The 12,624-nt window shown below is 43.5% G+C and overlaps 1 protein-coding gene across 2 annotated transcripts; it reads left to right on the forward strand.

Moving 5' to 3' along the window:
* The first annotated feature begins 3,666 nt into the window (after window positions 1-3,666).
* Window positions 3,667-10,593, forward strand: TENT5A (terminal nucleotidyltransferase 5A). 2 transcript variants are annotated; one of them, XM_047102554.1, is made up of 3 exons: window positions 3,667-4,000; window positions 4,183-4,732; window positions 5,830-10,593. In XM_047102554.1, exons 1-3 carry the CDS (start codon window positions 3,981-3,983, stop codon window positions 6,604-6,606), a joined length of 1,347 nt encoding a protein of 448 aa, XP_046958510.1. In that variant the 5' UTR covers window positions 3,667-3,980; the 3' UTR covers window positions 6,607-10,593. The 2 variants fall into 2 exon arrangements, with proteins under 2 accessions (XP_046958510.1, XP_046958511.1); XM_047102555.1 differs by having other exon boundaries at window positions 3,667-3,945.
* Window positions 10,594-12,624: the final 2,031 nt, after the last annotated feature.

The following is a 12,624-nucleotide window of genomic DNA, read 5'->3' on the forward strand; positions in this document are numbered from 1 at the left end:
CTGCTTTATTTTCCCTACCTGAAAAATGGGTATGCAACATGTAAAGCTTTGAGATTTGCAGAAGGCTTAAAAGAAGATAATGTATATGAAATACTGAGGACACTGCCTGGCACATTGTAACAAACTCAATAATGATAACTATTATCAAGACCAAAATTGAATTTTTTCTTTTCTTATTATTAGACTGATCGTTACTGTCACTTTAAAACCAAGATCAGCTAACTACAAGTGTTTTCAAAAGTATAGGTAAAGGTTTCTTTTAAGAATTTCAGATAGGGATTCATAGCATTTTATTGTCGTAGATTTTTTTTTTTTGTTTTAAATGGGGGACGGTAAATTATTTACCAAGTAGGTTCAGAAGCTGAAGGCTGGGGGAAAAAAGCAACTCTGAACCTAAATTTAAACTAAGAGTGTTGAACTATGTTGAAAGACCTCTAAGTTATGAATATATTTGGAAAGTACAGATTTTCTCATGTGATAATTATTTTGGTTATCCAGAAAAAAATAAATGCTTGCAATTGCAAAATTTGCAAATTCATGGAAGGATGAACATTTTTTCCCCCAGAATGTAAATATTATCTCAGTTTGAAGACAAGGAGAAGAGAAACAGAAAACAACAGATGCTTTCATTCAACAGTACCTATAGAGTGGCCACTATGAATCAGGCACATATGAATCCAGTCAAAGCCTCACCAAGTACTTCCAAAAACAAGCTATCCAGATGTCCTAGTACAGGAGGTAGCAAGGTCTAGATTATGGAAATATGGAAGGTTGCTGTGAGAGGGGAATCCAACTGGGGAGTGGGAAATACTTTGATAAAGGCTTATGGAAGTGTCAGCCACAAAGCCCTGGCAGCTTTGGAAAAGGGCACTTACCCACTGCTACTAAAATTCCTCTTTTCCTCAGTGCGGGGTCTCATGCATAGCAGGCCTTCTATGTCTGGCCTCAAAACTCTACTTCTGCCTCTCAGCCATGCCCTCTACTCTTTGAAAAGGCCATGGAGCAGCTGGGCAGAGATGGGCAGCCTCTGATTGGGAGAGGATCCTCATTTAAAGAACTGGTCTGCAGTGGCTGTTGTCAGGACAGTGCAAAGTGTGTCTGAGTCCTTGTGTCAGGCTTATGTGGACAACTTGGTAAAACGCACATTCCTTTAGCCCCACGGGACAAAATTCTGGGCATGCCTGAAGTACAGGTGCTTACAGCTCTGAGACTTGTTTTTATTTTTTTTTTCCTTCACTTTTTAGAGATAGGATTAAAATAAAGCATAAAGTAACAGCAGCAGAGTTAAACCCTTGTTTTTTGGTGCGCTGTACCTAATGCATGATTTACCCCTTTGGCCATATTTTTAGAAGGGGCAGAATTCACACTGGCCTTTGAAAGTAACGTTTTTAACAGGTCTTTTTTTTTTTTCTTTTAAGTATTTTTGCTGTTTGTACTTAAGTCTTGAGTTCCAATGAGAAGGTACAGGTAAACTACAAATAATCCTGTTCTTGAAAATGACTAAACAGCACTCACACAGTCAAATGGGTCGGGTGCAGGGTCTGGCCCAATCACGTATTAGCCATGAAACTTGGGCAAGTCTCTTTATCTCTCAGTTGCTCTGTTTCTAAATCCCTCGGACATAGAATACCTTCTTTCTAAATTGAAGATTTAATGAAGTTTTTAGGTGTAAAGCCCTGAGTAGAGCCCAGAGGCGCTCAATAAATTCCTGGAACCCCACAAACCTTATCCAAATGCACCACCAATCTCATCCCTTCCACCATGGCAGTCTATAATCCTTTCTCATTCTCTAAGGCTCTCTTCCCTTTATTGATAATGCCTGTCTCCTTACTCAGCTACAGAAGTGAGGTCCACCTTTTAAGATTCAGTCCAAATGATACCTCTCTTCTGGTCTTCTCTCCCAGTCCTCCTGATCCTAGTTAGCACATACTTCTCCCACGATGCAGGTAAGGCTGAACCATAATTACATGCTTGTCTGTCATGCCGGCTAGACTGTGTGAAGTGTAGTCATTCTCACATCCTCAGCACTTAGCTTGGTGCGTGGCCCGTAATAACTGGTCAAACCATAAATATACATATGTAATTTTTCTGAATGCCTGGATAGAATGGATTCACGTGTGGAAGGCTGAACAAGGGAATATACGTCCTTTAGGGAGGCAATGGGCCTGGGAGAATTGTGTGGCGGTCCTAACGTTCCTTCCCCAACCCCCTCTACAGTGCTAGGCTGGACACTGAAGGATAATGGCTTCTAGGGTGCAGTCGGTTTCTGCGCTTTGGGACACGGCTCCGCAGGGCACCGGCAGGGGGCGGCGTTGCCACGCATCTGGATGCTCCGCGGGTAACCGTCCTCTCCCCACCCCCACCCCGTCACCGAGGGCGCGCAGCTTGGGCGAGTAGGACCGAGCTCCCTCAAATCTCGCGGGGCGGACTGTTCTTCCTCCCATGCCAGGCGCCCGAGATTGTGCAGGGTCCAGGGAGAGCCTTCATCTTCTCCAGCATGTTCCCCTTTGCCCTACCTCAGTCTCCCTCCCGCAGCCTTTGCATGAAGTAGTTAGTTTGGAAAGAGCGTGCGGCCGGAATAGATGGCCGCAAGAAAGGAAGCTTTCTAGCAAACTCGGTGGTGAGCGCGTGTGGGAGTAACCATTACACTCCTTTCGCACTGCCAAAGTGACTGAAGCAGGTTCGAAAAACTCATCTTTTAGACTCGACCTGTCACATTTTGTGGAAAACTAGACAATTTCACATTGACATCTGTATTCACTTTAGAAAAGCAAACCTTAGCTTGGGACGAACGCGCTTCGCTTCCTCTGTCCGCGGGAGAACGCGCTGCGGTGCGTCCGGGCGCGCGCAGCAGCTCTTCGCGCGACACAGCGGCGGCGCGCTCTCCGCGCCGCACCCCGGGCCCGCGCCGTCCTCGGCTATTGGCCGCTCGCCCGCCCAGCCGCCCGACCCGCCGGGGCGTCCGCTCGGTGACGCGCGCTGGCCCACGCCGCGCTCCCGGCCGCCCGGAGCGGCTCGTGCGCACGAGTTGGACGCAACCTCGCGGCTCCGCCCCCGCGTCTCCTCGGGCTTGCCCGGAGCTCCCAGGCACTTCCCGAGGTTTCGAGAATCGAAACACAGTTAGTAAGCCCTTCCCCTCACTCGCGGAGACTGATTTGCATGGACGAGTGGGCTCAATAGTTCACACCGAGACAGCGTTTCTTGATTAAAAAAAACGGTCTAGCTTTATACCGATACACTGTTTAAGCGGGAGGTCGTGAGGAACCTCTGGAGCCCCATCATTAAGCTATAAGGACGCGCTGAATCAGAGAATTTTATGTTTGGCGACTTTCTGCACTTGCGTGATTTTACTCGTGATTCAGTTTTTAGGGCCACTTACAACTCTTGAGGCATTTTCAGGGTCTTCCCGTTGAGGAAAAAAGAATAGAGAGGCTTAGGCGCGAAAGACCGTCTCTAAGTTAAGTATATGTACAAATACACGCACATATACATGTACGTACAAATAGCTACCGGCCTCGCGCTCTACGGACCTCTTGGCTCGTCGCGCCGCTCAGCCAGTCTCGGTCCGCAGGGCGGGCGGGGGCGGCGCCCTATGCAGATGAAGAGGGTGTGGCGAGCGCGCAGCGCCTGGGCCCCGGAAGCGCAGAAAGGCCTGGTATAAAAAAAGTAGTGAAGACGTTTCCCCGCACAACTGCTAAAGCTCCAGAGACAGTAGCGTGTGCGGCGGCGACGGCGGCAGCTGGAGCCGCCACCTCCGGGACCACCGCAGCTGAGGCGACAGCGGCGCGGGCGGGGGCGAGGGGCGGGAGTGGCCAGCGCAGGCGGCGGGGTCTAGGAAGGACTAAGTGGCTCGCCGCTGCCGGGAGCGCACTCGCTGCTCCTAGAAGTGTTGCCGCCTCGCGGTTCCTCGCTCGCTGCGCTCCTCGAAGGGGCGGCCGCCTCCAGGTGACACAGACGGGACTCCCGCTTGCACTTTCCAGATGCATCAGAGATACTTTTGGTGCGGGGCTTCTCTGCGGGGCGCGGCGCGCGGCTGGGGACCGCGGGAGTCTGGGGAGGGAGAGTCTCCCAGAAGCCCTCGAGCCTGCGGAGGGACCGGGGAGGGGGCGCGCTTTTTCCTTTTTGGGCCCCTGTCCGATGCCGCGAGTCCTCACCGCCCTCCTTCCCCCTTTTGGCTTTTAGGACTGACCAGGGCCAAGTGGCGTTCGGAGGGCACTTCATGGCGGAAGGCGAAGCGTACTTTGCCATGGCCGAGGACGAGCTGACCGGCGGCGCTTACATCCCCCTGGGCGGCGACTTCGGCGGCGGTGGCGGCGGCGACTTCGGCGGGCACTGCTTGGACTATTGCGAAAGTCCCACGGCGCACTGCAACGTGCTAAACTGGGAGCAAGTGCAGCGGCTGGACGGCATCCTGAGCGAGACCATCCCGATCCACGGGCGCGGCAACTTCCCGACGCTCGAGCTGCAGCCGAGCCTGATCGTGAAGGTTGTGCGGCGGCGCCTCGCCGAGAAGCGCATCGGCGTCCGCGACGTGCGCCTCAACGGCTCGGCCGCCAGCCACGTTCTGCACCAGGACAGCGGCCTGGGCTACAAGGACCTGGACCTCATCTTCTGCGCCGACCTGCGCGGGGAAGAGGAGTTTCAGACTGTGAAGGACGTCGTGCTGGACTGCCTGTTGGACTTCTTACCCGAAGGGGTGAACAAAGAGAAGATCACACCACTCACCCTCAAGGTAAAGCCACCCGAACTGGGTTTGGGTCCTCGCCCGGACCGGGCTGGGGTGCGGCGGGCAGAGGGGCGTCCGTTTGATGCCACAGACCCGCGGCCGTGACGGGTTTGGGCATGCTTCTATATTTGTTTTGTTTTGTTTTGTTTTTAATGAGTAAACTAAGGTGCATGGACGATATTGAATGTTTTAGTTCACTTGGTTCTTCAGCGCCACTACTCTTCTGCTTCTTCCTCTGTTCTCCCTTCTCTTCCTTATTTTTTTTTTTTTTAACTCTTGGCTTTCCTTGCTTCAGTCTTGTCCAGAGTAGATTGATTAAGTGAAAGAATGAAATGATATAAGTCACTTTTTTGAGTCATTTTACGATCTAGTCTTTGGGGAGAGAGCAGTCTGAAGCAGAATGGAGTCAGTGGGCTTATTGGTGTATTGGAAAATGTGATGAGATTTCCCAGCTGCATGAGGCTGACTCGGTGTGTGAAGGATATGTGTGGTGCTTCTCCTGGTCGGTTCACGTGTGAGGGATATTGTGGGAACCCCCCCACCCCCACACTTTGGTTCAAAGCGTGTTTTATACAATTAAAATTGCATGAGGAATTAGCCTCCCAGAATGTCCTAATTTAGTTCATATTGGGTTTCAGAGTACCCTTGGAGGGACAAGATTCTGGTCGCATCAGTTTCCTTAGGGGGAGTACAACTGGGTTGACTAGGGACAAGGGTGAGGGGCAGACCAACCTTCTACTGTATGCCCTTCTGTCTTTCGAGTATTGTGTGGATGTTGTGTGAATATTGTATCTGTAAGACCCATTTTCAAAAAATAACATTTCAGAAGTCAGACATGACAACAGAACCTCTTAGTACTGTGCTACGTCTGCCAAAAGCCTCAAACTATTACTTCTAGTTTCTTTCCCAGACGGTAAAACCACTCGTTAAATGCGTTTTTTTCTGCTTTCAGAGGACTGTTTAAGCCTGTAGGTAGTGTTTTGCTGAAACTTGACAAAACAAAAGGGAAGGAGCAAAATAATTTTCAACTGTGAAGAAGATGTATTTATCTACTTATTATTTTTTCTAGGTCTTCTCATCTTGTTTTATCTTTTAAATTGTAGGAAGCTTATGTGCAGAAAATGGTTAAAGTGTGCAATGACTCTGACCGATGGAGTCTTATATCCTTGTCAAACAACAGTGGCAAAAATGTGGAACTGAAATTTGTGGATTCCCTCCGGAGGCAGTTTGAATTTAGTGTAGATTCTTTTCAAATCAAATTAGACTCTCTTCTCCTCTTTTATGAATGTTCAGAGAACCCAATGACTGAAACATTTCACCCCACAATAATTGGTGAGAGCGTCTATGGTGATTTCCATGAAGCCTTTGATCATCTTTGTAACAAGATCATTGCCACCCGGAACCCAGAGGAAATCAGAGGGGGCGGCCTGCTTAAGTACTGCAATCTATTAGTGAGGGGCTTTAGGCCTGCCTCTGATGAAATCAAGACCCTTCAGAGGTATATGTGTTCCAGGTTTTTCATCGACTTCTCAGACATTGGAGAGCAGCAAAGAAAACTGGAGTCCTATCTGCAGAACCACTTCGTGGGATTGGAAGACCGCAAGTATGACTATCTCATGACCCTTCATGGAGTGGTGAATGAGAGTACGGTGTGCCTGATGGGACATGAAAGAAGACAGACTTTAAACCTTATCACTATGCTGGCTATCCGGGTGCTAGCTGACCAAAATGTCATCCCTAATGTGGCTAATGTCACTTGCTATTACCAGCCAGCCCCCTATGTAGCAGATGCCAACTTTAGCAATTACTACATCGCCCAGGTCCAGCCAGTATTCACGTGCCAGCAACAGACATACTCCACTTGGCTACCCTGCAATTAAGAATCATTTAAAAGTGTCCTGTGGGGAAGCTGTTTCAGACAAGATAGGGAAAATAAATTCACAAATAAAAAGGCTGAGTGACGCAGCCCTGATTAAAGATGTGTTTTGTGCAATGATGATCTGCTCCTGGTTTTAAGCTTGGCAAAGCTTGTGGATCTCTTCATAAATATGGGAGCTTGATCTCAAAACCACCCTCCTCACCCACCAACCCTCTCACCTGTTCCTCCTACCCAATTGGATTCTATCTTGAAACAAAAAGACCTGTCATTAAAAGCAACCAGGTTCTCTTAAAATGACAAGGGAAAAAAAATGCTTGATGACAATATGGGTTTGCAGTACCTGCTCCCGTAGCTTTGCCATAGGGGGAAAAAATGGAGAGTTTCTTATAACATGGAATTCACAAAAGGGAAAATGCAGAGGAAAAAAAGGTCTTACCCCAACCTAGTTTTCAATTCAGAAGTTCAGATAGTAACAATAATGGAAGAAGAAAGGGTACTCCAACGTTGGGATTACTATCTGAGACTTTTAGCAAGTGCTTTCTGTGGAACCATTCTATTACGCTAACAGAAACAGCTTGCTCCTAATGAACAGTAGTAGGTTGGTGCAGCTCTCATAACAAACAGCAGAACTTACGATGACACAATCCATTATTTCCAGCTGCATGCATAGCTTGCATTTTTAAAATGTGAAAATGCAAGCAAAAACAGCTGTAACAAAGAAAGTATGCTCAAGGACCAAAGATTTAACAGATAAAAATACCCAAGTAGAAGAGATATAGTAGAATATATAAAGAGTTACTATATTTGTTACACACCAATAAACATCAAAGTGCCTGTTGCCTTCTGAAAATTTGAAGTGGAAAAATTTTATGGTTTAATGATTATTTTATTTTATCAGGGACTCAAGAAGAAAATAAAACAACATATAAGCTTGTGAATGGTGGAGGAAATGCCCTATTTTTTCTTGGCAGATACTTGTATAAAGTTAACGTTGGTGTGATATTATCATAGGTACATGTGTATGTATGTGTATATTATGTGTATATATATATATATACATACTTCATATATGTATATATATACACACAGTACATTGACTATGGTCTAGAATAATGTAGCAAATAGAAAATGTTTAAATACTGTGTGCTTTTATGTTTTCAACAGGATGACATGAGACGTGGGCATATTGCAGTGATGAATTAAAACCCACATCTAGAAAATTAAAGCAAATGAAGGAGGAAAACAAGTAATATATTTGATAGGAAGAGCAGAGAGTATACATTTTTTAGTGAGTGTGTTTTTTTTTTTTTTTTTCCTTTTATTGTGAGCCATAGAATTCTACAAATGGGAGAATATTTGTTTGGCAGAGCACTCTTTTTGTACTGAACTGCCATTTTGACAGTAGGAACCCTTTTATTTTGTGTAATACTTGCATGCCTCCATGGTGTATAATCCAGTGGATCATGGATCAGTGATAGTCCATTTAAATCCCTGACTGCTAATAAAATTTCTGGTGATCTGAACACTACTTTATTAATATTTAAATGAATTTTTTAATGAATGCATTCTGCATTCCAGGACCACTAGAATTTAGTAAATGTGAAATTATCCTTTTTAAAGAGTATTTGCACAATTGCTTAAAATTTATATATGAGATATATATTATATATGAAATTTTATAAATTCATGCCAATATGAAACATCTTTGATCTGGTTATCACACTGCATTTAAATATTTAGTACTGTACTTAAAATTCAGTCACTTTGCATTGAATCAGATCCAACTTTATTATCTCTTTCCCAAGAGACCAGTTAAACCTTTGTGAAATGAACTGGCATCCCTATTTCAGTTCAGTGACAGCTAATCCTAAAACCATTCTTTCCCCCACCTCTTAATTCCTCTGGATACTGGTCTCTGAAAATGCGTTTGTTAAAAACAAAGCTAACACATGCAAACCTTTCCTTTGTGTTGTGAAACAACCGCACAATTCCTCTCAACTCTAGTGGATGACTGCTTACTATGACAATTCCTCTGAAGAACCTACCATATTTTTGTCATCAAGTTCAAGAGGGATTGGGGAAGAAAATAGCATCATCCTATTGGCAGTGTCATTTGTTTGCTATCTAGGCATCACTCATGTTCAATTCTAGGTTAATCCATCTGAAACTACCTTTTGCACATCTTTCTTTGAAGCCTTAAGAGGAACTTGATGGGTCTGCTGTAGCAGCTTCCCTGTGAATTCTGTCTGAGCTGTAACAGCTACTGCACTGCCACTCACTGTTTCCTAGGGAACTCTTTCTTCTCCCATGTTGGCTCAGTCTCCCTCACTCCAGCCCTGGGTTTGAGAATTAATTTTGAATTTCCAGGCAATATTATTCCATTTGCAGATCAAGCCTGATACTTAACTGTCAGAAACCAGAGCTCCGCCTGCTTACCTGTTTTGGATTTTCTAAAAGAAAACGAAGGGAATATTCGGGAACATAGGAGCAGATGGTTATCTGTCTACTTCCTTCTTATCCTAGCTATTGAGAAGTGAATTGTCCACTATATGAAAAAGAATCTGGAGATCTCTGGCTCTGCCATAGGAACAGTCTGCTGTTAATTTATGACACAGATTTCTTATTTGGAGGGGCCTTATTTGAAAATACTTTCCATTTATTTTCTGAAATATTTATGTCCTTCTCTTGCTTTACTCCAGGGTTGGTAGCCTAGTTGGAAGTGCCAACACCTGCCATTCAGATAGAACAGGCTGTGCTCAAGACAACCTTCAGCAGTTACTTTAAAACTTAGATAATTTATTTCTCTTTTGTATGTACTATAGTCTTGTGCATATGTAGTTGAACAAAACAGTGGAATAGATGTCTCTCTTTGTGGATGTGTAACCTAAGAGTTTGAATGTCTGGTGAGAGAGAGCCGCGTGTATAGGTCAGAGAAAAGAACAGCTCTCAACTCCTGATTAGTGCCTGTGATTTGCTTGCTTTTGTGTTTATCTGGCCTAGTGTGCTGTTAACTTTAAAACAGGAAGAAGTCTTATCTTCTGGAGGCTCTTCTCACCTGTCCAGTTTGGCATGTCAGAGAAAATTTAACCTGTGACAGTGCCCTTTTAAAAAGTTGACTGGATTTGCAGTAAATCTGGTTGCCTCAAGAAGTCCTACATCAAGGTGGACTTTTCCCTTCCTGACGTGGGGTCAGGTATCTGCTCACTTTGGTAGTGGGTAGACTATTTTAATGTGGCTCCAAATGATGCAAGGATGGAAGAATATCTGTGACCCAAGCCACGGAGGAAATGCAAAGAAAAGCAAACATACTGTTTTTGTCATCCCTTTCTGTTAGCGTATCGTTGATTGCTTCACTGTGCATAAAGTTGTTTTCAAAACAGTGCTTGTCAAATAAATATTGTGAACTATTTTGTAAATGAAATGTATTATGTTGAAAGCTGTCAGCAGTTCAAAAATAAGCTTTTTTTGTTGTTTGAAGACAACGTGTGTTAGATGAAACCAAAAAGAAAAAAAAAATTACATATAGCACCTATTTGAATATATTCTTTCTTTAAGATTTCTTATAGCATAGCCTTTTCAGTGCCAAGAAAGAATCTCTGTGTAATATTTTGTTGTAATAATGGCTTGCTAACAAAATATATGGTTAAAAGTACAAAGGTGGAAGATGTCAAGGTAATTTGGCAAAATTTGCTGCAAATCCTTTTGCAGACTGGAGGAGGCTCTGCCCGCTGGCTGTCTCTCTCTCCGACCTCTACAACCATTGCCTGCTCTGAGATGTCCTGTTGCAGCAAACTGCACCTTGGGTCACCCTTTGGAATATTTTGACTTTAGACTGTGTCACAGGCAGAAAAGGAGTTGATGGAGAATGGACTCTTAAAAACTGACATGTTTGAATCAGTGCTAGAGGGAACAGATTGTGAATTTTGTTTACAGCATCCAATATTTGGATTTTTTTTTCTTGTAAATAAAAAGAAGTTATTTTTTTCTATTGGTTTGTGTCTTTTGTCTTCAATGTCTGTGCTGGCTAAAGACCATGTCCTCTGAATACCAACTCGATTCCATGAGAAAAGACAAGGCAATATTGGGAGAAGACTAGCCCTCAGCAAATTTTTGGTTAGAGCACACATTAAAATGTTCAGCTTTCAGCCAACCTATCTCTGACTGGCTCAGTTAGCTCCAAAAAAGTCTAGCTAATATGTGCCATTCTTTTTTTTTTTTTTCCCCTGGGTATGAACTTAGCAATGTTAAGCAGCCGCAGAAGTCAGACCTATTTGCCGCCAACAGTAGAGACTCATGGATCTGGACTACAGGGCTCTAATAGGCTTTAGTGGGCCTTGGTTTTCATGAGTAGCCCAAGTGGTGCAATTCAGTCATCAGTCGTTGTATATGATTTGAGCCTCTATAGTATTATTCAGACTTCACATTGGGAGAAGGGGAATAAGTATTGGAAGCTGGTAATTGGAATGAGAAGTGGAAGAAAAGCATTCTAATAGGTTACACTTTGCGTGTGTGCGAGTGTTGGGTGCAAATAAACTGCCCTTTTGACTAGCATTTAACATAATCTCACCTATTCAGATGACCAGGGGCATACATTAATTTATTAATTTTTTTTCTTTGTGTAATTTTGGAGACTTTCTCAATACTAGTAGCAATGATAATTTGGTAAGCTTAGGCTATTATAGGACATATTGTGGTTTTAAAACCGCTTAAAGTCCCGATGTTGGATAGAATGCGTACTTGACACTGCATCTATGAAAGAGACCCTCCATATTAAAAGCCAGCTTCCCTCACATATACATCATAAAAAATACAAGGTGGTTATTTGGTTTGATAATGGAATTTTTGTGTTACTCGCTTCTTCCTTTGTTGCAACCTCTTCATCCTTCTATAACGAGTCCCTCACATGTCTGTGGCCATCATATAATTCTTTCTAAGCAGAGGTTGAATAAAGACAGTATATGTTAACCTTCTCCTAGACTTAGATATACCCTGCTATTTCTAGTTGAATTACCAGGCTGCACCTAGCTAAGCCTGGAGAAGTAACCCACCCTTTCTTTCCTTAGGAAGCTCATTACCTAACCATTCTACTCATTTAAGGAAAAAAAAAAATACCCCAAAAAAGCAAAAAACAAGGAAATTAAAATCAGCCCTTACATATAAAGTAAAATAAGTGCTAAAATCATCAAATACTTCAGAAATTTAGCTAATTGCCTTTTTAGAACCAAATTTGAAAGAAATGATATGAATGTCCTTCAGTCTAATGGCAAATACATTCAGGTAGGAGAGGAAGAAGAGAAATGATTTCAAAATGACAGTAGCCTTCACCTATCAAGGCCCAGTTCTTGGCTTCTAATGCCATGCTCCAAAAAAAAAAAAAAAAAAAAAAAGGAACCAGATCTCCTTGGATGAATGGCTGAATCTAGAGATAGAGCAAAGAAGATATCAGAAGAAGCTGGAGAATCCATCTTGTAGTTCCAAAAAGCAATGATCTGCTAAAATAAAATAAAAAAGTTAAAAACCACAACGATGCGGAGCATGTCAAAACAGCACAAGAGCCAACTGAAAAAGTTTCAGTGGCCCAAGCTGGAACAATTATAGCAACAAAATAAGTAGTATTGGATTATAACCCAAAGTATAAAATATCCATGTGTTCACACAGAAATAGAATTGAATGGATAAATGGGGCAGAGACAAACTTCCAGTGCAGAATTCCAAATAATCTATGTAAATACTGCCCCCTCAAGGAGATGGAGCTTAAATCCCTACCTCTTAAGTGTGGGCTGTGCATAGTGACTTCCTTCCAAAGTGTACAGTATGGAAAAGGATGAAAAAAGTAACTGTGCTTTGATGTGATGAAAATGGCACTTCATCTCTGTGGTCTTCTCAAAACCCATAATCTCTGTCTTATCATGAGAAAAGCATCAGACAAATATAAATTGAGGGGTATCCTATAAAATATCAGACTAGTACTCCTTAAATCATCAAAACAAGGAAAAATCTGAAAACTGCCACAGTCAAG

The sequence above is a fragment of the Lynx rufus genome, unplaced genomic scaffold (genome assembly GCF_022079265.1).
Source record: "Lynx rufus isolate CCGP_SWC_20201006 ecotype Redwood Valley unplaced genomic scaffold, mLynRuf1.p SCAF_6, whole genome shotgun sequence".
NCBI lineage: Eukaryota > Metazoa > Chordata > Mammalia > Carnivora > Felidae > Lynx > Lynx rufus.

Coding starts and splice junctions, on each gene's coding strand:
- TENT5A (XM_047102554.1), top strand. CDS start 3,981: ATGCATCAGAGATACTTTTG. Junction 4,001..4,182: donor ATGCATCAGAGATACTTTTG/GTGCGGGGCTTC, acceptor TTTGGCTTTTAG/GACTGACCAGGGCCAAGTGG. Junction 4,733..5,829: donor TCACACCACTCACCCTCAAG/GTAAAGCCACCC, acceptor TTTAAATTGTAG/GAAGCTTATGTGCAGAAAAT.